This window comes from Saccopteryx bilineata, chromosome 2 (genome assembly GCF_036850765.1).
Source record: "Saccopteryx bilineata isolate mSacBil1 chromosome 2, mSacBil1_pri_phased_curated, whole genome shotgun sequence".
In the NCBI taxonomy this organism is placed as follows: Eukaryota; Metazoa; Chordata; class Mammalia; order Chiroptera; family Emballonuridae; genus Saccopteryx; species Saccopteryx bilineata.
The window spans coordinates 234,741,147-234,765,201 of NC_089491.1; the positions used below are offsets into that span (position 1 = coordinate 234,741,147).

The 24,055-nt window shown below is 43.5% G+C and overlaps 2 protein-coding genes across 4 annotated transcripts in view; both read left to right on the forward strand.

The window, feature by feature from the left end:
* Nucleotides 1-1,046: 1,046 nt before the first annotated feature.
* EI24 (EI24 autophagy associated transmembrane protein) lies at nucleotides 1,047-16,360 on the forward strand. 2 transcript variants are annotated; one of them, XM_066259636.1, is made up of 11 exons: nucleotides 1,047-1,198; nucleotides 4,515-4,627; nucleotides 8,032-8,177; nucleotides 9,141-9,201; nucleotides 10,352-10,418; nucleotides 10,932-11,056; nucleotides 11,369-11,488; nucleotides 11,845-11,956; nucleotides 12,617-12,728; nucleotides 13,287-13,361; nucleotides 15,351-16,360. In XM_066259636.1, the coding sequence occupies exons 2-11, from the start codon at nucleotides 4,586-4,588 to the stop codon at nucleotides 15,511-15,513; spliced, it is 1,023 nt and encodes a 340-aa protein (XP_066115733.1). In that variant the 5' UTR covers nucleotides 1,047-1,198; nucleotides 4,515-4,585; the 3' UTR covers nucleotides 15,514-16,360. The 2 variants fall into 2 exon arrangements, with proteins under 2 accessions (XP_066115733.1, XP_066115734.1); XM_066259637.1 differs by lacking the exon at nucleotides 1,047-1,198 and adding an exon at nucleotides 1,225-1,391.
* Nucleotides 16,361-22,726: 6,366 nt separating this feature from the next.
* Nucleotides 22,727-24,055, forward strand: part of STT3A (STT3 oligosaccharyltransferase complex catalytic subunit A) — a 33,192-nt gene continuing 31,863 nt past the window's right edge. Inside the window, exon 1 of one of the 2 annotated variants that reach the window (XM_066259639.1) lies at nucleotides 22,727-22,854. The gene's annotated coding sequence lies outside the window, so the exon portion shown is untranslated. Of the gene's footprint in view, nucleotides 22,894-24,055 lie in introns of both variants that reach the window. The other variant, XM_066259638.1, reaches the window with a different exon arrangement.

Consider the following 24,055-nt stretch of genomic DNA (forward strand, 5'->3'; position numbering starts at 1 on the left):
GCTAGCTTATTCTGGAATGAGACTGGAAATTGGACCAGGGAGACAAGGTCAGTCGCCCTGACCACTGAACTGGAAGAGTCAGGAGGCCTGGGTATGTATGTATTCTGCCACTAACATCTGGACTTAAGGTTACACTGAGTATCTTCTAGTTGTAAAAACCTGATTCTGTAGGTAGCCCTAGCACTAGCAGCTCTAAGCACAGGTAAAAGGAAAAATGGGAAGTAAAAAGAAATGGGGAGATCTATGGAATAGGTTGTGAATAGAAAGAAAAGGGTTATACTATAAGGTAAAACTTGATGGTTTGATGCCAAGAAATGGCATTCCTAGGGTAGAAGTGTACTGGTGGAAATGGAAATGAAGTCTTATTTCTACTTTTATGTTTTTATCTCAACCATCACTTTGCCAGGGGTCGCAGCGCACACACCTAATGCAACCGAATTGCTTTGCGTCTGGTTCCTACTAATAATCATTTGAAGCTTGACTTAAACCCATCGTTCTTTGCACCCTTTGGTTACAATAAATCTCCAACCAAATAAACCATGGTGAACTCTATACCTCTGTTCTCTTGTCAGGCTTCACAGGGTTTCATAAGGACAAGCAAACCTGCAGAAGTAAATGGGGGAGGGCAAATAACAGAATGACGATTGTAAGGACTGAATTAGGGAAGGGCCCAGGGAAGCCTGGGCATCCCAGACGCGGCGCCAGACGTGCGGAGGTCCCGTGTAACCACTGTATTTCACAGGCTCCGTCGCCCTTTGTCGCCCCCAACCTCTCTTCTCCCTGGACCGCTCTCCTCAGCACCCACCCGACTTCCCAGCAGCTCGGTGCTGCTCGGGCACGTCTAGCGCGAGAACAGCACGACCTCACCGCCTTCGCCGCCGTCGCTGCGACCCCGCCCCCTTTGCCTTGGAGGCTCGGCGCCCTCTGACTACTCACCGCCCGTGAGTCCCGGGCATGCCCAGTGCAGGCGCAGTTTGGCTCCGCCCCTCCACCGCGACAGCCCCGCCCCCTCTGCCCTGGGCAGCTGGTCTCCGCGCCCGCGGACTTCCCACCGCCCCACGCGGCCCGGGCATGCCCAGTGCGGGCGCAGCGGCCTCGGCCCTGGGAGCGCCCGGGCGGCAGCCGGTGGTCGGACGCGAAGGGTCCTAGTGGCCCTCGGTGAGCGAGCGGCCGGGCCGCGGGGCGGCGGAGCTGCCGGGTAGGTGCAGGCTCGGTGGTGCCAGGCCGCTGGCGCGTGGAAGGGCCCTGGGCGTTAGGAACGTGCGGTGAGGGTCAGCAGGGCCCGAGCGCGGGGTCGTGTGGTTGCGGGTGACTCCGGGAGGGACGGCGGCTGGAAGCAGAATGCCCAGGTGCAGCGCGGCTGTCCTTAGCCTCCGTGCCCAGGGTGAGAGGTGAGCGACTCCTCGTCTCGTGCCAGCTGTGGTTGCGGAGCGAGACCAGGGTTTTCAGTCGAGACTGCCGGGACTTGCGGAAGCCGCGTCGGAGCGGACGTGCAGCGGGTCTGGGAGCCGGTGAGGAGGAGGGTGCTCACCTTTCCTGCACCCGGAGTGTATGACCGCAGCCTGCTTTCCGGACTTGGGTTTACTGCCTTAGTGGATGCCTCCTAAACTCTATGGCTATGAGGCATTTAGTGGCCAGGCGTATATTTACAGGATTAAAAGACGTTTTGCCCCTAGGATGCTCGGGGTAAACAACAGCCCTCTGGAGTAGACAGGCCGACTGAGGGTTAGAACGCCAGGGTTTCAAGTTTGCGGTAGCCTTCACTTTGCTGTGTGTAATCTTGGGTAAGCCGTTTATCTTTGGAAACTCTGTTCCTACATCTGTGGCATGACGTGAACCAGATGCCTCTTCTTTCCTTGCAGTTAGATGGAGAGTCCCCCTGCGTGGTCTCAGATTGTGGCAAGTTACTTTTCTCCATGCCTCAGCTTTTTGTCAAACCGGTCATCCACCAAATATTCCTGTAGGAAGGCTGCTAGGATCTCCGCATAAAATTAATTTGTCCTTCAAAGGCCACTGTTGGTCAGCGGGTAGCCTGCCGCTTGGTACATGCGGAATGGCCATGGTTTAGATAACAAAGCTGTTTTACTGGACCAGGGCCCTCTGCCCTGTGAGAAACCCAGACTAAGAAATTGACTTGCTTAAATTCCCAACTAGCTCATTCTATAGTGGAGTTATGTTTATATAGAAGTTAAGTGTTTATTTTCATGTTATTGCAGTTTATACTAAAAAAAAAAAAATACGAAGATTTTAATACCCTTAATTGATAGATTAGGAAGTAGCTGGTTAAGAGTAAATTCGTGATAGTCTTTACAAACTACTGTCTTGTGTGTCATTATTGAGCATTTTGCTCTTCACCTGGCATCTATCACTCTGAGATGGTTATTTATTTTTGGTTAAGTGGGAATAGTAACAAGTTTCTCGCTCTAGAAACCTCTACGTGAAGTGAGTGCATCTCTGTAGGATTTGACCTAAGGAGCATATGGTTCAGATGGTGTTGTGCAAGTTACCTCTTCCTTGCTGTTACAGTTTCTGCTCTTTCAGTTCTGGGTGGCAGAGTCCAGTTGGATCAGTAAGGTACAACCTGGTGAAGAGGTTATAGGTCAGGGAAAGTGTGCTTATGTGTTGAAATTCGAGGTTTCTAGAAGCCTGTGAAATTCTGCCATTGTGATCTGTCTCAAATTGAGAACACCCTAGATTGCTTCAGTAATGTTTTGAGAACTTTAGAATCTCAAGTTCTTAATAAAATTTTTGAAAATGGGTTTTCCATTTACCTGAATGATATTAAATGGAAACAGATTTTAAGAATATTTATACATATGAACTTTCAAGTTCTTAATTTTTTAAAGCATTTTAATTAATTAATTAATTAATTTATTTATTTTGTGTCATCAATTCTTCATTATGGCACCCTTAGTTCATTGACTGCTTTCTCATATGTGCCTTGATGGGGGGGGGGGCTACAGCAGACTGAGTGACCCCTTGCTCGAGCCAGCAACCTTGAGTTCAATCTAGTGAGTCTTGCTCAAACCAGATGAACCAGCGCTCAAACTGGCAACCTTGGGGTCTCGAACCTGGGTCCTCCACATCCCAGTCCAACGCTTGGTCCACTGTGCCACTGCCCGGACAGGCAGTTCTTAATATTTTTAAAAAACTTTTGTTTATTGATTTTATGGGGCTTGGGGGATAGCAAGAAATATCAACTCATGGTTGCTTCATTTTAGTTGTTCATTGCTTGCTTGTTGCTTGTTGTTTGTGCCTTGACACACAAGCCCATGTTTGAAACTGGTGACTTCAGTGTTCCAGGTCAATGATCTAGCTGCCATGCCACCACAGGTCAAGCAAGTTCTTAGTTGTTTGTTTGTTTGTTTGTTTTTAATTTTTCTGAGGTTGGAAATGGGGAGGCAGTCAGACAGACTCCCACATGCGCCCGACTGGGATCCACCCAGCACACTCACCAGGGGGCGATGCTCTGCCCATCTGGGGCGTTGCTTTATTGCAACCAGGGCCATTCTAGTACCTGAGGCAGAGGCCATGGAGCCATCCTCAGTGCCCGGGCCAACTTTGCTCCAGTGGAGCCTTGGCTGCGGGTGGGGAAGAGAGAGACATAGAGGAAGGAGAGGGGTGGAGAAGCAGATGGGTGCCTCTTCTGTGTGCCCTGGCCGGGATTCGAACCTGGGACTCCTGCACACCAGGCTGACGCTCTACCACTGAGCCAACTGGCCAGGGCCAAGACTTCCATCTTGCTCTTGTATTTTTATTCAAGTGCTTGATATTATACGTAAAGGATAAATATAGCTTAACGGATATTGGAATGTGTAGGAGGGAGACAGGGACAGCAAAGCCCAGTGAGGGGACTGCTGGTCCCAGAGCAGTTTACTCCTGTAAATGTGAAGGGGTGGTAAGTGATTAAAATCATTTATTGATTGGCCCTGGCCGGTTGGCTCAGTGGTAGAGCATTGGCCTGGCGTGCAGAAGTCCCGGGTTCGATTCCCAGCCAGGGCACACAGGAGAAGCGCCCATCTGCTTCTCCACCCCTCCCCCTCTCCTTCCTCTCTGCCTCTCTCTTCCCCTCCCGCAGCCAAGGCTCCATTGGAGCAAAGATGGCCCGGGCGCTGGGGATGGCTCCTTGGCCTCTGCCCCAGGCACTAGAGTGGCTCTGGTCTCGACAGAGCGACTCCCCGGATGGGCAGAGCGTCGCCCCCTGGTGGGCGTGCGGGTTGGATCCCGGTCGGGCGCATGCGGGAGTCTGTCTGACTGTCTTTCCCCGTTTCCAGCTTCAGAAAAATACAAAAAATAAAAATAAAAAAATAAAATCATTTATTGATTGCAGATTTCAGTAGTTACAGGGATCACCTTATTTAGTTCACGGTCCTAATAGCTAAATGCTAGACTCTACTGTACTCTTAATAGAGATGTAAGTATGTGGAAAATGGCATCATGCAGAAATGTACATGAAATTACTTATCTTTAGATAGATATTCCAATCCCTCCTACCCCTTTTTCTCTGTTTCCAGGTTCTTCATGATGAAAGATTTTGGGATGCTTCTCTCTCCTCTATGTGGTTGGTAGTTTGGGTAGTGAAGAGATGGCAGACAGTGTCAAAACCTTTCTCCAGGACGTTGCCAGGGTGAGTACATCGAGCCATCTCTTGACCCTTTTGCTGTAGGAACTGACTAGGAAATCCTTTAGGTGTTTTAGAATTTATATCATACTTGTTGGATCTTTCACATACAGGTTTTCATTCTAATCTACTCTAATCTACTCTACTCAAGAGATAGGAATCATCCTGCATCTTGCAGAAGCTTGGTAGACCTTTCTAGTGTCTCTGGTATTAGAATTCTGGTCATCTTGGGTCCAGAGCCTTTTTTTTTTTTTTTTAATAGAGAGAGATAGACAGGAAGGGAGAGAGATACGAAGCATCAGCCTGTAGTTGTAGCACTTTAGTTGTTCATTGATTGCTTCTCTTACGTGCCTTGACCTGGAGGCTCCAGCCGAGCCAGTGACCCCAAGCCAGCAACTTTGGGCTTCAAGCCAGCAACCTTTGGGCTCAAGCCAGCGACCATGGAATCATGCCAATGATCCAACACTCAAGCCAGTGACCCTGCACTCAAGCTGGTGAGCCTGTGCTTAAGCCAGATGAGCCATACTCAAGCTGGTGACCTTGAGGTTTCAAACCTGAGACCTCAGCCTCCCAGGCCTATGTGCTATCCACAGCACCACCACTGGTCAGGCCAGAGCCTTTTTCTTTTTTAAACTTTATTTTGGAATAATTATAGACTTAAAGAAAAGTTGCAAGGTATTGCAGAGTTCCCCTGTATCCTTCACTAGATTCTACTAATGTTAACATCTATAACCATGGTACATTGGTCAAAACTAAACAATGAACATTGGTTACATTACTGTTACTTAAACTACTTTATTTGAATTTACATGAAAGGAACCCCCTCCCTGCTATTCTATAAGGTACAGGTGATGATGCTCTAGAAAATGTCCCATAAAGATCTGTCTAGGACGTAGTCAGCCAAATTTCCGATAACATAAAATTCTGTTAAACTGGATGTCTGAGGTCTAATGCCCTACTTGTAGCCCCTCTAGCTATATTTCTAGGAGCAGGGGAGAGGCCAGTGGGGGTGGGGAGGGATTGTTTAAAAGTGTATTATCTTTGAATTAAAGGGAAATTGAAGGAGTATCTTAGGACTAAAGAGAATTCATACAATATGATCTGCTATACTTTTGATAGCTTTACCTCGTCATTCCCACTCTTGTGATAAAATTTCAACCCTGTATCCATTCTACATTGTGCACTGTACAAGACTTGAACTATCTCAGGTGGAGGTCCTGTCGTCATTCTAATACATACTAAGCCCTCAGCCATTTAAACTCAACTATCTTGAATATTTAAACTATTTGTGGAAGATTTAGAAGTTAAAAGCAAAATAATGTTAAAAATTACTCATCGGTAAAAGATCAGGTGCACATTATGCCAATTTATGGTCCTATCAGTCGGTACTTCGTAAACTTGCTTATTTCTCTGTATCCTGGCAATTGTCTGCAATATTTGTTTTAGCTAATAACAATAGTTGAGCCTGACCAGGCGGTGGCGCAGTGGATAGAGCATTGGACTGGGATGCAGAAGGACCGAGGTTCGAGACCCCGAAGTCACCAGCTTGAGCTCGGGCTCATCTGGTTTGAGCAAAAGCTCACCAGCTTGGACCCAAGGTCGCTGGCTCGAGCAAGGGGTTACTCGGTCTGCTGAAGGTCCTTAGTCAAGGCACATATGAGGAAGCAATCAATGAATAACTAAGGTGTCGCAACGAAAAACTGATGATTGATGCTTCTCATCTCTCTCTCTTTCTGTCCCTATATGTCCCTCTGTCTGACTCTCTGTCTCTGAAAACAAACAAACAAACAAAAAAAATAGTTGAAAATGCCATGCCTTCCAAACTACCTTTATGTGCTGCTGCTTCATAAAGTTGAATAGTCCAGTGCTGCCACTCTAATTTAGACATAAAAGTGTTGCAGCACTTACTTAAACTATAATTTTTGTTGTTGTTTACTTGTATTCTTTTCCTGCTAAGTTATGTTTCTTGAGCATTTTCATATGGCCAGTGTCTAGCTCACTGAAGATGGTTGGTAGGTTTTTGGGTAGATGAGTGAATGCAGTTCTCTGAACTGGGTGATAGGCTGTTCTGGTGTTAGTAGCAGACAGTATTTTTGCTATTGTAGCTCTTCCAATATGGTTGGCAAGTGCCTCTGTCACAGTCTTTATAGACTCAACAACCTCCCCCATTATACATGCCTGTAAGGACATTCTCCTCCAGCTACACCATCATGTTGTTTCTTTCTTACTGGAAGAAGAAAGAAATCTTGAGCTATGTTCTTTTCCTACAGCTTTTCACATTTTTACAGTAATTATTTCTTTGTGTCTTTCTCCAGCCTTGATCTGGCCTGGTCCTTTCAAGAGACCAGTGTTTAATTTATCTTTGTATCACTAGTTTAGTAGAGGATATTGGTCATACCATAGGCATTTGATTGATGTTGAAAGATATAGGGGAGGGCAGTAACTTGGCTTTAGAGTATTGATAAGTGTGGAGGGATTAGAGAACCACTGTTTTGCTATCACATTATTGAAGATTGATTTGGGCAAGAATTGTCAATGGATGCTAAATCTAGGGGAGAGAACTGGAGCAGGGTATTTGGACGGTCTGAGAAGTGTCTGCCCACAGAGTACTTATTAGTTGCAAGGGGAATTTGCGACCATACAATGATGGAGAAGCTATATAACACCTTGACTGAATTTATAAAATTAACATTGCCAGTAAGGACAGACACTGTGTGCCTTTGGATGTAATAATACCTGGGAGTACATACTTCTGTGATACTCCTACCAAAATGTGTTACTTGGATCTAATCGTGGAAACAAACCTAATTGAGGAAATACAAAAACAACCCTGGCCTATATACTTCAAAAAGAAAGACTAAGGAGCTGTTCCTGAGTAAAGGAGACTAAAGAGATAACAAACTACAATGTGTAATTCTGAACTGAATTCTGATACTTGAGGAGTTAAAATATTGTAGAGGGCATCATTGGAACAAATGGAAAAATCGGAGTATAGACAGTAGGATTAAAGCATTTCAATGTTAAATTTCTTAAATTGATAACTATCTAGTGGTTATATAAAAGAATACCTTATTATTTAGGAAATATACACTGAAGAATTAAAAATTAAAGGGACATGATGTGGCACCATACTCAAATCAGAAAAAATGTGTGTGTATAAAAGTAGTAATGTGGCAAAATATTAATCTGGTGAATCTGCAGAAAGCAGTATTAGGATGTTTTTCATTCTTGTAACTCTTCTGCAAATTGGGAATTATTTCAAAATTTAAAAAAAAGTCAAGGTTCTCTTAAGCCATGTGGCAAAATAAGTACAGTGGTTTCCACTGTGATTTCACTGTACTGCAATTAACTTTGGAAAGTATTCTTTGATTCATAACTTTTCCTATTTAAAAATAATGCTGTCTCTGTAGGGAATCAAAGACTCCATCTGGGGAATTTGTACCATTTCAAAGCTTGATGCTCGAATTCAGCAAAAGAGAGAAGAGCAACGTCGAAGAAGGGCAGGCAGTATCCTGGCGCAGAGAAGAGCCCAGAGCATAGAGAGGAAACAGGAGAGGTAAGGAGTGGAGGCTAGTGTCAGAAACGTCTGAGCTCCCTTCTGGAAGGCACTTTAGGAAGGGACTGATCCTTAGTTTACAATTAAGACCATGTGTAGTAACGTGGAGTTTTTGTACCCCATTATTTTTTAGACATTTCCCCCAAAATATGTTATAAGTGATACTCCCCCACCCTCCCACATTGAATTAAACTAGCAATAATCCTTGCTGAAATGTCATGGGTTTGTTTTATTTTTGCTTGTTTGTTTGTTTGTTTGTTTGTTTTTTAATCAGAATGATGAATAGAGAACCACAAAAAATTTATTTGGATTGATGGATGCTTCCAGGAGAGCCCGTGTGGACATATTTGTTGATAGAACCTCAGACATCCTCTTTTAATCTTCTCCAGTCTTGGATTTTAGAAAATAAATTTTTTGTTTTAAGAAAAACTGCTTCTCTAGAAATTAAAAAAAATTTTTTTTAATGTTTATTGTATTGATTTTAGAGAGAGGAATAGAGAGAAGGAGAGAGAAATAGGAACATAGATCTACTGTATGTGCCCTGACCAGAGATCGAACCAGCAACCTCTGCACTTTGGGGTGATGCTCCAGCCAACAGAGCTATCCAGTCAGGGTTAAAAAAAAAATTTTTTTTTTTTAATTGACTTAGGAGGAAGGAGAGAGAGAGAGAGAAACATTGACTTGTTGTTCCACTTATTTATGCCTTCGTTGGTTGATGCTTGTATGTGCCCTAACTAGGGGTGGAACCTACAACGTTGGCATATTGGGATGATTGCTCTAACCAACTGAGCTACACAGCCAGGGCTGGAAATATTTTTAGTCCTTTCTCACTGATGGACATCAGGAGAACAATAGGTGTTGGAAAAATGATACCAACAAAAGATATAAAATGGAGAGCTACTAAATGACAATATGGAAATGGCCTATATGCCTTCTAAGCTAAATACATGTGGTCTTTTCCAGTGAGCCACGTATTGTTAGTAGAATTTTCCAATGCTGCGCTTGGAATGGAGGAGTGTTTTGGGTAAGTTCTTTTTCCTTAAATTCCAGGTGCCTTATAAGCATCTTCAGATTGTTGCTATTAATAGTTCTCAACTGTTTTTTAAACTGAGACAAATAGCTCTCTCACTTGCTGATATATACTGAGACCATAGCTCAAGATTCTATGCAACTGCAGTGATTTTGCTCCCACTTAGAGAACACTTGTATGTAAATAAAGGGCTAGCCCTGAAATAAAGGGATAGCATTTTAATTTTTCTTAAAAAATGACTTATTCACAAGTTTTAATGTTATAGGTTAACAGTTTCTCTTGACATTTTGGCTAAGAGCATCTATGAGGGGTCAGAGGGTAAGGACAGTCTCCCCTCATCTAGTTGTAGCAATCTATTAGAACTGCTATCTATTGAAACCAACTCCAAAAAAGATTGCCTACAGTTGACTGAGAAGTAACCCAGCTTAGGTGAAATTTGAGTACTTTGAAGAATAGGTAGTTAAATATTTCCTTTGACTTGGAATTCAACATAATTCAAGTTTCCTTAATTTAAACATTTCACATGTTTTCAGGTGTTAGCTTTAATTAATAAAATATTTCTGTGTATTTAGTCTATGTCTGTATTTTGTCTTGTATTCTATTTGAAATGTTCTTCTCTGCCCCCAGAAGTTTTACTTATTTAAAAAATATTATATATTGATTTTCGATAGAGAGGAAAGGAGAGAGGCCGGAGAGAGAGAGAGAAAGAGAAATATCAATTTGTTCCACTTATTTATGTTGTCACTGGCTAATTCTCGTATGTGCCCTGACAAGGGATCAAACCCACAATCTTGGAATATCAAGACAATGCTCTAGCCAACTGAGCTATCTGACCAGGGCAAGCTTTACTGTTTTTGTAGTCAATGTCCGTTTTGTACCTCTCAGCTGGAGTATTGAGAATAGAAATGGCATGCTTCGCCTGTATGAGGCCCTGGGTTCGATCCCCGGCATCTCCACCAAAAATAAATAAATAAATAAATGAAAGAAAAAATAAAAGAGAATAGAAATGGGTCCAATTTGCTGCCCTTTCAGGCCTTCTAATTTATAAAAGTCACTTCTATCTGGGAAATAATTACAATGAAACTTGGCACTCTTGTTTCGAAGAAGGGCTTTTAATGTTTACCTTATTGTTTCTTTCCTTTAGTTCAGTCTCCTCTTGTTTTATCGAGTGTTTATTCCTGTACTTCAGTCAGTAACTGCCCAAATTATTGGTGAGTACATTTGTTCCTGTCCACCTGGGATTGAGTAGGCAATTGTTTTCTGTCTCCCTCAGTCTTTTAAACACTGCCTGTGTGCCAGAAGCTTGGGATGTTTCTAACCCAAACATTTCAACAACCCTTTGAGTAGTACCAAGGTTAAATCATTAGTAAATGGCAGAACTGGGATTTATTACGTATAATTTAAACTCAGGTAGTTTCCTACATATTGTATACTGTTAATCACTGTGACATCTCAGTCACCACCAGATAAGCAGGTTTGTCCTAAGGTAAGCAGCACATACCTGTGGCTACTCTGAACTGGAGTTGTTGTCAGAATTTGGTGTATCTTTAAAGAATAAGATTATCTAAAATAAGTATAGTGATGTGCTGGTGAGAAACAAAGCTGTGTGTGGGGAAGAAACAAAGCTGTGTGTGGGTTTGGCATGGTCACAAACTAGGGGTTCCCTATTTGGTTTTCTGGTTTTTCATTTCTCCAATTAAACTAACTCTTTTCCCCTTTCTTAGGTGATCCTTCTCTACATGGAGACGTTTGGTCATGGCTGGAATTCTTCCTCACATCAATTTTCAGTGCTCTCTGGGTGCTCCCCCTGTTTGTGCTTAGCAAAGTTGTGAATGCCATTTGGTTTCAAGTAGGTCGAGGGCAGAATGGAGACTGGGTCCCATAGCATGAGGGGTTGACAAGTGGCAGATTGTAGCCTATGAAGTTAGTGGCCATGTAGGGAGAAATTTCACAGCTTTTCTTGGTCAGGCAGCCAGTGGTTGATATTTGTGCTCTTGTAAAATGGAGTTACTGTCTCAGGCCATCAGAGACATCTCATTGCCAGATATCCAGGGGCATTTCTCACCTGGCAGGTCCAAGGGCAGAGCATTGTTCTTAGTTTTGGGGATGGATATTGAGGCCATTTAATTTCTGTTTTGGTGAGCTGCTTTTTCTTTTACAGGATATAGCTGATCTGGCATTCGAGGTATCAGGGAGGAAGCCTCACCCATTCCCTAGTGTTAGCAAAATCATTGCTGACATGCTCTTCAACCTTCTGCTTCAGGCTCTTTTCCTCATCCAGGTGAGACTGGCCTTCTGGGCACATGGACAGATTTAAAAAGAAAAGGTTCACTAAAGGGAAGTTTACAAAGACAAGGTATTGCATTTTTATTGGGACAGATATGCTTTATGGGAGGTAATAATTTTTAAATACTTTTTTTACAGAAACAACTAGAGAATTTAAAAATCACAAAATTATAAACATGAATTTACCTGCTCTTCCCTGCCACCCTGGGCATACTCCACTTTCCAGCTCTTCAGAAACTTGAGAAACAACTGTGTGTCTATTTAGGCAGAGTGTAATGACTCAGAGAGGCAGAAGAATAGTGTTAGGTCTCTGAAGCTTTGGAATTAAGATTTTCCCTGTTTATTCTTCAGGGCATGTTTGTGAGTCTCTTTCCCATCTACCTTGTTGGTCAGCTGGTTAGTCTCCTGCATATGTCCCTTCTCTACTCACTATACTGTTTTGAATATCGTTGGTTCAATAAAGGTAAGTCCATCTAAAGAAACTCAAAACTTGGAGGCCCAGTTTGGAAATGCTGTTGCCGAGCAGACTTCTTAAAACTATTTAATGATTAGGCCCTTGGAAAACCATCTTGGGGTGGAAGTAGCATTTTTGGCAAGAGGGACCTACATTTTGCTTAGGAGGTTTAACGCTTAACTTTGATGCTGAGGGAGGGGGTGGCGTTAAGCAGTGTAGCATTTCCTTTATTGTACTTAATGTGATGTAGCTCTGACTGAGCCATAAGTCAGCATAAATGAGCATGAGTTATTCTAAATTAATTTGATGTCAGTGCATTCAGATTCTTTTGGATATTTTAAAAGCCCTTGGCATATTTGTCTGGGTATGTATGGTTGAAAGGTTAATTTCTAGATGGTGACTGCTTTTTTATTTGATATCTTGCTTTGCTTAGGACTAATCCTGACAAAGGATTGATGGTGATATAATTCATAATTCACTTAACCTGCCAGCTTTGTAATTGTGATTATTGAACTGTAAAAACTTTGCATAGAAGCTTTATATCAGATTTGTACAATTCTGAATTATATGCTTTATCTGTGTTCTAAATGGCAGCCCTGTAGCTAAAACTCAAACCTCATTTTACTAAAAGGAAATAGAAATTTTAATTGCGTTGGTTCCTTGTTTTAGGAATTGAAATGCACCAGCGGTTGTCAAACATAGAGAGGAATTGGCCTTACTACTTCGGATTTGGTTTGCCCTTGGCTTTCCTCACAGCAATGCAGTCCTCCTATATTATCAGGTAATTTGGCTTGAGAGACTGGAAGGGGACTAGTAAACACTCAGTGTAGGGAACATCTTCTGAATGCCTGGTTCTGTGCTAGGCATTCTGCATTCCTATTTGACCATTAGGATGTCCATAGGATTTTTCTCCTTGACATTTGATAATCATAGACATTGGTCAGTATTAACATCTAGTCTGCAGTATCCTATGTGCCAGTGTTTTTCAACTTTTGGTCTGCCAGAAATTTTGTGCTGGTTCGTGAAAGAGTTAATCACAGTATCAGGGAGGTTAAGTCTTGCAAACCCGGCGTGAAATTTCTGGCAAGTGCACTGGAATGGCAGTTGAAAAACACTGCTATATGCCATATTTCTTCTGTTTCCTCCTGGAGCAGTGTTAAACATAGCCAATGCTTTCTTACAAAAAAAAAGTTTGTTTTTTGAAAGATGTGTTTGATTTATTACAGATTTATCAAGCCATAATGTTAGTACCAGAGGCAAAGGAATTTTGAGCTTCTCATGTTTTTCCCAAAGTCATGGCTATTATGAAGGTGACTATTTCCCTTTTTTTTTTTTATAGTGGCTGCCTCTTCTCTATCCTCTTTCCTTTATTCATTATCAGCGCCAATGAAGCAAAGACCCCTGGCAAAGCTTAGTAAGTATTAGCCAAAGTGTAGTAAGTATTATTCTGTGTAAAGAATTGGGACTACAATACCATAATTATATGAATTAGACTCTTTTTAAAATAACCTCTTAAATTGCATGAAAACATTTATATATAGTTTAATGGAAAAACACTTCTGGGATATATCCCAAAATTTTCCATATGCACATATATATGTTTTAAAAATCGATGCTATTATACATATTTTAAAAATTTAACTATTTTAACTATTTACTGAATAAGGTACTTGTAAACACCTGTACTTAAGCTCATTTTTGTAAGAATGGCCAACTTTTTAAGTCACAGGAGGAGAGATAGACTCCTGTATGCACCCCAATTGGGATTCACTTGGCAACCTCTGAATTGGGCCAGTGCTCAGATCAGCCAAGCTATCCTCAGCACCTGGGGCTGATGCTTGAACCATTTGAGGCACTGGCTGTGAGAGGGAAAGAGATAGAGAAGTGGGGGAGAGGGAAGAGAAGAGAAGCAGATGGTCGGTTCTCATGTGTGCCCTGACCAGGGATGGAACCCAGGACATATGCATACTGGGCAGATGCTCTATCCACTGAGCAAACTGGCCAGGGAGAATGGCCAACTTTTTTTTTTTTTTTAGTATTTTTCTGAAGCTGGAAACGGTGAGAGACACCGTCAGATAGACTCCCACATGCGCCCAACCGGGATCCACCCGGCATGCCCACCAGGGGGTGACGCTCTGCCCATCCGGGGAGTCGCTCTGTTGCGACCAGAGCCACTCTAGCACCTGGGGCAGAGGCTAAGGAGCCATCCCAGTGCTCGGGCCATCTTAGCTCCAATGGAGCCTCGGCTGTGGGAGGGGAAGAGAGACAGAGAAGAAGGAGAGGGGGAGGGGTGGAGAAGCAGATGGGCGCTTCTCCTGTGTGCCCTGGCTGGGAATCGAACCTGGGACTTCTGCACGCCAGGCTGATGCTGTACCACTGAGCAAACCGGCCAGGGCCAATGGCCAACTTTTTTTTTTTTTTTTTTTCTGAAGCTGGAAACGGGGAGAGACAGCCAGACAGACTCCCGCATGCGCCCGACCGGGATCCACCCGGCACGCCCACCAGGGGCGATGCTCTGCCCCTCCGGGGCGTAGCTCCGCCGTGACCAGAGCCATTCCAGCGCCCGGGGCAGAGGCCAAGGAGCCATCCCCAGCTCCCGGGCCATCTCCGCTCCAATGGAGCCTCGGCTGCGGGAGGGGAAGAGAGAGACAGAGAGAAAGGAGAGGGAGGGGGTGTAGAAGCAAATGGGCGCCTCTCCCGTGTGCCCTGGCCGGGAATCGAACCCGGGTCTTCCACACGCCAGGCCGACGCTCCACCGCTGAGCCAACCAGCCAGGGCCGGTGGCCAACTTTTTAAAAACATAATTATGGCATGTGATCTGCTGATGGGAGTTTATTGATAATAATAGTAAAACAAAGTATTTAAAATGAATCTTTAGCAGTAATACTAGCATTCCAAAAGTTTCATCACTTCAAAGAAAAGCTCAGTTTCTGATCAGTTTTGGTTGTCAGTGAGGATGCACATGTTATGAATATCACATCTATTTGGATTTTTACATGCTTTTGCCATTTAGAATGCTCAGTGTGAGTCTTAGGCATAATTTACGCTTGAAAATGAACTATATACAGCATATGATATCTTCCAACATAGCTTAAAGTTTGTGCCCTGAAATCAGCTATAAAAGTGTTTCTCAAGTCAGAATTAATCTGAAATATAACTTTATTCCCATTAAGCTTTGATATTTTAAATGGTGGCGATTTCATTGCGCCCAGGACAATGACAGGACCCAGTGTGTTCTTTAGTTGCTGCCTGTTTTAATCCATGTCTGATATATGTACTTCCTTTATCAAGTTTCACTTGTCTTACTTTCCCATGTCATTCTAAATTCAATGTAGTCAAATTTCATTTGTCAAATAATGCTGATTAACTAGGGATCTAACAAGTTTGGTTTCTTGCCTTTTAGCCTTTTCCAATTGCGCCTCTTCTCCTTGGTGGTTTTCTTAAGCAACAGACTCTTCCACAAGACAGTCTACCTGCAGTCTGCCCTTAGTAGCTCAACCTCTGCAGAGAAGTTCCCTTCACCACATTCGTCTCCTGCCAAACTGAAGGCTGCTGTAGGCCATTGAGTCACCTGCCATCCAGAGGGCATGATCGGGATTGGAATGAGGCTGTGCAGCTCTTTCCTTGTTCACCTCCCCGACCAGGGAAGGCAGGACCCACTCTGCCAAGGGCCATCTGCGTATTCCCTTCTGAGGATTTTTGTTTCTGGTGCACGTAAGACACAATCTTCCTGCCACCAGTGTGTGGATTTTTAACACCATGAGTCTGAAAGGACCACAGGTTTTTTCTGCAGCTCTTTTCTAGCATTTGCCAGCCCCTGTGCCTGGACTGATTTGAATACCTTTTCTCCCTGTGCCATTTATTCTCCCACCTCCCCTTCCAGCCTTCCACCACCCTTGGATGAATGGGTTTTGTAATTCTAGCTTTTGTATTTTGTGGACCTGTTATTTTTGTTGTTTTTCTGTGAAGCACATATATTGGATGTGGGAGGTAAAGGAGTATCTCATTTGCTCCTTGTCACTTCCTTTATAGCCATCACTGTCTTGTTTCTTGTAACTCAGGTTAGATTTTGGTCTCTCTTGCTCCACTGCAAAAAATAAGCCTGAAGAGATGGGACAGGAGGAAAGACCTCACAGCCAGATCTGCTGGGTTTTAAGGAGTGATTTTTCTTCCCCTTGAAGGGGAAAAAAGCTTTTTTCGCTGGTACATTTAAAGTTCCCCAACTATAGGGAGGTACCAGTTTTGGACAAGTGCCACTGCAACACAGAATGCTCAGAGAACCTGAACTTTTAAACTTTGCAGGTCTGAACTTTACTGTCGGCTATTTGTTGGGTCTGTCTGGTGTTTCAAAGGAATATTGGGTGCTGCAAATAGGAACTGAAGGGGTAAACTTATTAAACCCATTAAACCTGTGATTGGTGTTTTTCTGTCATTTTAAAAAGATTAAATATGGGAGGGGGCAGATGTCAAAATACTTGTACAATTTTGAAATGTCACAATTAAACATGAGCTGGTTTCCCATAAGGTATGTAATGGTTGAATTTGCATTTCACCTCAAGAAACATATATTCATGGAACGCAAGACTTTGTCTTGAATAAATTTGGTTAGTTTTTTGAGAGCTTAGTTCTGAAAATTGTTCCCTGAGGAAGTCTGGATTATTTGATGATGATGATTATGTTAACAGCTGGAAAGAATTTAGGATTGTTGAATTATTTGTCTTAAAGTCAATGTGTTCATCTCTCCTGTGTATTTATGAATGGAGAGAGCTTTTTCAATTTCACTGTATTGAACATTCTCATTAGAAATTAGACATTTGGCCTGACCAGGCAGTGGCGCAGTGGATAGAGCGTCGGACTGGGATGCGGAAGGACCCAGGTTCAAGACCCCGAGGTCGCTAGGTGGAGTGCAGGCTCATCTGGTTTGAGCAAAAAGCTCACCAGCTTGAACCCAAGGTCGCTGGCTCGAGCAAGGGGTTACTCGGTCTGCTGAAGGTCCGCAGTCAAGGCACATATGAAAAGGCAATCAATGAACAACTAAGGTGTTGCAACACGCAGTGAAAAAACTAATGACTGATGCTTCTCATCTCTCTCTGTTCCTGTCTGTCTGTCCCTATCTATCCTTCTCTCTGGCTCTCTCTCTGTCCCTGTTAAAAAAAAACAAAACAAAAAAAAAAACAAACAAAAAAAAAGAAATTAGACATTTGGTTAACACAAACTTTTATTATGTACAAGACAAATCACTGCTGGGCCTGACCAGGTGGTGGCACAGTGAATAGAGCGTTGGACTGGGATGTGGAGGACCCAGGTTCAAGACCCCGCGGTCGCCAGCTTGAGCGCGGGCTCATCTGGTTTGAGCAAGGTTCACCAGCTTGAGCCCAAGTTTGCTGGCTCGAGCAAGGGGTCACTCGGGTTGCTTTAGCCCCCTGGTAAAGGCACATATGAGAAATCAATCAATGAACAACTAAGGAACCCCAACGAATAATTGATGTTGCTCATCCCTCTCCCTTCCTGTCTGTCTGTCTCTGCTGGGAGATAAGAACCAAGTTCAAGGTGCAGAAGTTTTAAAAATAATGGCTATCTTGGAAGTAGGCATTGTTTTCCAGCTTGTGAAAAAAAATTGTAAAAGACATAATTTAAAATGAGATTTACTTATAGTACTACTCCGTGACATCTCTGATCATTTGGCAGTACACTAATATTGCAGAGAACTGCCAGTTTGCTGTGGAGGTGGTTTGAAGACCTCTGTATTTCATCAGCTTGTAACTCATCATTGATTACCTTAAGATTAGTTGTTTTAAATTTAACTTGGTTATTTAAGTGGCCACATCTTTGCTGCATAAAATTTGTATGGGTACCAACTGTTAGTTTAGAAAGGTTGAGTGGATGAAGGCACGTGATTTTATCTAGCACTATAGAAAATGCTTACAGTGATTGGAAGTGAGGAATCTCCCGTTTCAGTGTAATTGAGAGGGCATTCTTGTGGCATATCTACAATAGAAATTTGGAAATTGGTAAAGATGACAATCAGAGAGGTAAGTTTTAATCATGAATCCATTAAGATCTAAGGAATCATGTTCATAAAAGCTCTTTTTAGGTATAAACATCACAGCTTGGACAGGTGTATGTGGTTCAAAACACTACCCTTTTATCCTATCTAGAGCTGAGTTGTACATTATAGCAACTGTGGAGGAATTAGAAAGTAAGTGTTTCAGATCTGGGCAGGGTAGGTTAAGTCTGCTAAAAACTTAAGTGAACAGATTCATGAGCTGACTTACTAATTGCTCTTACATTGTAAGGGCCAAGATAAAGTTTAAGAGGAATTGGGAGAAACCCAGAAGAGTGACTAATGGTTGGAGGTTTGTGAACCAGCTTAAGTAGTACAATGGAAGAGAGATTTAGCAGTCATCAATCCCACCCCTCCCCTTCCTATCCCACTAGCAGTTCCATGCTACCTAACTCCCAGAAGTAGAAAGGAAGCTGACTTTTTAGGTCAGTGTAACTTAGGCCTTTTAACAATAGGAGCCATACATCAGTGGGATACTTTGGATGGACCTAAAGTGAGTCTACAGAACCAGTAAAAGGTTTAAGTGGCAGAATAGATGACTTAATCATGTAACAAGCATTTGAGCCCCTTTTCCGTCAGGCACTGTGGATTCAAGGGTGAGCCAGAAAGAGAAGTACTACCCACTTGGACCTAACAGTACAGTAAAAGAGACTGACAAAAGTGATGAAGCAAATTTTTAAAATTTATGTGTTCAGCCTGACCTGTGGTGGCGCAGTGGGTAGGGCGTCGACCTGGAAATGCTGAGGTCGCCGGTTTGAAACCTGGGCTTGCCTGGTCGGGGCACATGGGAGTTGATGCTTCCAGCTCCTCCCCCCGTCTCTCCTGTCTCTCTCTCCCTCTGTCTCTCCCTTTCCTCTCTAAAAAAAATGAATAAATAAAAAAATTTAAAAAAAAAATTTATGTGTTCAAATAACTAGCTACTATTTTCCACAGGTCTCTACTTGAATAAGACATCAGGATTCCGAGAATCTGATTAGGATGAGAGAGTAGGCCATGTGTTCAGCCTCATTCTAGTTTTACTAACTTTCTGATTCCAAATTTAGATGTATTGTAGTCTTTTCAGACCAATGGGGAAAATACCAACTGTCTGATCATTTAGATAATTTTATTTTAATGTTTATTGTTTTGATTTTAGAGAGAGACAGGAGGGAGAGAGGGAGAGAAAGACAGGAACTTTATCTGTTCTTGTATGTGCCATAACGGGATCAAACTGGCAACTCCTGCGCTTTAGGATGACGCTCCAACCATCTGAGCTATCTGGCCAGGGCTAGAAAAGTAGTTCTTAACTTGGGATCAACCTCAGAATTATCTAAGGAGTTTTCCAAAAATACATGTAATACTACCTGTCCGGGGAGGAAATGTGATTCTAGAGACAAAACTTTAAAAATTCTAATAACTACTTGCACAGAAATTTGGGAAGCTATTGCATCAGTGAAATAATAACAGATTGTTGTGAAAAAGGGACAAAATAGGAAAGTTCTCTCAAATTAAAGCAGTAATTGACATAAAATGAAATGCCTTATAAAAGTGATACTGAGGAGGCTAAATGAGAAGCACCAGATAAAGTTGAGGCAATCTCCCAGAACAGAGCAAGACACGGAAAAAGTTAAGAATCACACAGGTATCCGAGAATCAGGATTCCAACATTTGTCTAATAGCAACTTTAGAAAATATGCATGGAGACAAAAAATTTCCTGGACTGATGATGAAAATTGGAGTTTGCAAATAGGGACAAATATAGAGCAGGAAAAATGAAGGACCCCCCCCCCTACACACACACACACACACACACACACATTGATAGGATCTCTAAGGGAAAATAATTTATTGGAGAAAAACAGGTTACTTACACAGGAATGTGATTTACATTGGCATCAAATGTCTCAAGGTCAACCATGGATAATATAAAATTGTAATACCTTTAAAATACTTTTATCTGTGCTGCTGTGTATATGGAATAGGATGGTCCCACTTACGTTCTTGTAATTCTAAATCTAGTTGTTAGTGATTAAGGACAAAATGAAGGCACTGTTTGCTTTACATTCAGCTTTCCTGAAAAAAGTTACCTGAAAAATCTATCAAAATGAAAAATAAATACAAGAAATAGATTATTAAAACAAAACATCGAACCAAATGATATGAAACAATGGAATCAGTGCATTGAGAAGAAATCTTGGTAATACTGTAGAGCTTTGCAGCCCACATGGAAAGGTAGGTTCTGGGAAGTGCATCAAGAAGAAAATAGAGCCTGACCGGGCGGTGGCGCAGTGGATAGAGCGTCGGACTGGGATGCGGAAGACCCAGGTTCGAGACCCCAAGGCTCCAGCTTGAGCGAGTCCTCATCTGGTTTGACCAAAAGCTCACCAGCTTGAGCCCAAGGTCGCTGGCTCGAGCAAGGGGTTACTCGGTCTGCTGAAGGCCCGCGGTCAAGGCACATATGAGAAGGCAATCAATGAACAATTGAGGTGTTGCAGTGCGCAAAGAAAAACTAATGATTGATGCTTCTCATCTCTCTGTTCCTGTCTGTCTGTCCCTGTCTATCCCTCTCTCTGACTCCCTCTCTGTCTCTGTAAAAAAAAAAAAAAAAAAAAAAATCCTAGAGAGCCCTCAAAGGAATTGTAAAACTGTTGTTTAAATGTATTTGGTAAAAATGATAAATGTGGCACTATTGAGTAATGCATGAGGGAAAAATAAAAAAATAAAAAAAAGAAGAAAATAGATTACTCTGATATGCTCCAGAAAACATGTTTCTTTTGACCTGTGATACAAAAGAGGTACGTAGACACTTCGGGAGAGACCAAGAGCTCCAGAGAAAATGACAATGATTTCCTACAAAGCAAGCAAAAAATAGCCGCCTAAAACTTTTTAGCGCATTGCGACAATTTAGTTGTTCATTGATTGCTTTCTCATATGTGCCTTGACCACGGACCTTCAGGAGACTGAGTAACCTCCTGCTCGAGCCAGTGACCTTGGGTCCAAGCTGGTGAGCTTTTGCTCAAACCAGATGAGCCCACGCTCAAGTTGGCGACCTCCGGGTCTTGAACTCGGGTCCTCCGCACCCCAGTCCGACGCTCTATCCGTTGCGCCACCACCTGGTCAGGCTAAAAATTGATTTTAGAGATAGAGTGGAAAGGAAAGAGAAGCATCAATTTGCTGTTCCACCCATTCGTGCACCCATCAGCTGACTCCTGCATGCTCCCTGACCAGGATCCAATGGCAACTTTGGAATACTCATGGCCAGGGTGACCCAGCCTTTCCCTATCAATTTGATTAAAGAATGATCCTATAAATGGGTTCAGATTTTCTACTTTGTTCTTTAGTACTGTATATTTGGACTTCTGAAAGTTTAAGAAACATGTTCAATAACTTAAAAAACTAGCCTGACCAGGCGGCGGCACAGTGGATGGAGCGTTGGACTGGGATGCGGAGGACCCAGGTTCGAGGACTCAAGGTCGCCAGCTTGAGCGTGAGCTCGTCTGGTTTGAGCAAGGGCCGGACAGCTTAAACCCAAGGTTGCTACATGTGAGAGAACAATCAGTGAACAACTAAGGTGTTGCAACGCGCAATGAAAAACTAATGATTGATGCTTCTCATCTCTCTCCATTCCTGTCTGTCTGTCCCTATCTATCCCTCTCTCTCTCTGTCTCTGTAAAAAAAAACAACAAAAAAACCCCCAAAACCAGAAAAAAAACAACAACAAACTAATGAGAACCCCATCTTAATGTTCTTGCAACAATATTTTTTTAAAAACGTTAAGGGAATCTTTCTTATTTTAATGGGAATCTTTTCTTTTAATCCCCCACCCCGGGAAAGAAACCTAACTTGTTTTGAAGAAGCATGTACTTGAGATTCTGCAGTTCTTTCAGTTAATTACATTGAATAAACTTTTGTTTAATTGCATTAAACAAACACCTATTGGATCATAAAGTCTGGGGGGGGGGGGCGGGCGTAAGCCTGGTCACATGAATTCTGAAAAATGCACGCGATTCCGAAACACTGATTTAAATGTGCTTTCGGTGTGTGTGGTAGACTGCTTTCCTAGATGGAGCTGGCTGCTGAAGCAGCGCAGCCTTCGGCAACATCCTTTCGTGGCGAGGGCAGAGGACGGCTTCCGCGGGTCAGGTGGTGTCCTTCAGTGGGCCGTCGCCCCTTGGGTCAGACGAGCAGTCACCCAGTCAGGGCTTAGAAGGGAACCGCGTCGAGTCCGCAGGGCTCTGTCCGCCGCTGGCTCCAGAAGGCCGTGGAAAACAGCCCCTGGCGAGCTCTCCGACACGGGATGTACACCAGGAAGCGTTTGCGTTTTCACTGATCACAGGTAGAAAACTTTATGTTAGGTAACAATTTTTACCTTAAAGAAAAAAAACGTTCCACAATCAGAGACCCAAGATTTATTCTATCGGCTAACCCTTCACGTACTTTCCGCTTCCGTCACGTGACTCGGGTCAACGGGTCACTCAGTCCCCACCCCGCGACTTCCTCGAGGTCCGCAGACCGACACGTCACTCCTCGGCCCTCAACCAAACTGCCTTGAGCGCGTTCTGTCTGCGCCCTCGCTCTCACTAGCCGGCCAATCACAGGTCGGCGGGAGTACGAAGTTCCCCCCTCTCCCGGATGCTAAGTAACTTTTGTATTGTCCAATTAAGAATTGCGAGCGCGGCTTTGTTCACGCCTTTGGGTCTGACAGACAGTTCCATGACCCTATTGTTCTCCCGAAGTGTCGTGTCGGCTCTGAGCCAGCCAATGAGAAGCTATCCGGGAGGAGGACTCGGCTTCTGCCAGGGTTGAGTGCGCCGCTGAGCGGATGGCGGTGGGAAGAGAGCGGAATTCTGAGGCACGCCGCTAGGTGAGACGGCGGTGGGATCGCACTTGAGAATTGCCGCAGGTGCGAGCCAGCGCGTTAATGGGGCTGAGGGAAGTATCAGAGGTGGGGCTCCAAAGGGGGGGGGGATGGGGAAGGAAAACCCTCCGTAGGGCGCGGAGGATGGGACGTGGGGTGTGGTGTTGGGGCGCCCGAGATTGGAAAGAGGTGCAGGTTTGGGGTGCGGGTTCTCTTCCTCCGGAGTGCAGGGGGAAGCAGGGGTCCTGGGACTGGTCCTGGAGGGAAAGGTGCTCAGGATGCTGAGGTGGCGGCTGTCTGGTGGTGGGGGTGGGGGACAGGACGTGGGACCGCAGGAGGGAGTGAGGGGGAGGAGGGGAGTGCAGGAGTGTCGGAGGATGAGATAGGGTGCAGGCGAACGGCTGTGGGAGGGTGCTGTCTTGAGAACTAGAACCTGGGTGGGACCAGGGTGCCACAGCTTGCAGGCGAGGTTGCGGAGAGATGCTAAGTGTTTAATTAAAGCCAAGTGTCTTTACACTTCCTTGCGTGAGGTTGTTAGAAAATGACCAGAGAGCACACTGGAACCCCCTTAAGGTTCTGTCTTAAGTTACCAGCTCCTGTACTCGGCTTTCAGGTAGAGGTTCTCCTACTCTCCTTTCCTCTGCTTACTCTTCCAAGTGTGGCTCATATCAACTCAGTGGTGTTAAGTTTTTTGTTTCAGGCGTTCCAGAAAACAAACACAAACCTGAGGGATGTGGCTGCGGTATTGACTTCCTGGAGTAGATGTTGATTTTTGATTGCAAGATAAGGCTTTTCTTTGGGATTGTAATTAAAAACACAAGTAAAACTGCTCCCCTGGAACAGTTAATTGTGGAAAAGATGCTTGATTTCTCACCGTTGAGATAGGAATATATGATTCTTCATGTTCATGCCTCCCACCCAATTCATTGTTATTTTTTTTCTCTAGTAAAAGTAAAAACTAAAAGATCAGGAAGGGTGCAGCCCCCCCTCCGCAGCTTTGAACAATGTTGCATATCCTTTATTATTATATTGTCTATCACTTAGCCACTGGCCAATTTATGGTTTAAGAAGGTAATACAGTATCTTAAACAGAAATAGCTAATTTCCTTTGGTAAATTATTGCCAACAAATTTTGTTCATCACGTTCCCCTTAGCTTTTCTTCAGTAGGAAACATTTTATTTTCCCTTCAGATTATCTTCTGGTTCC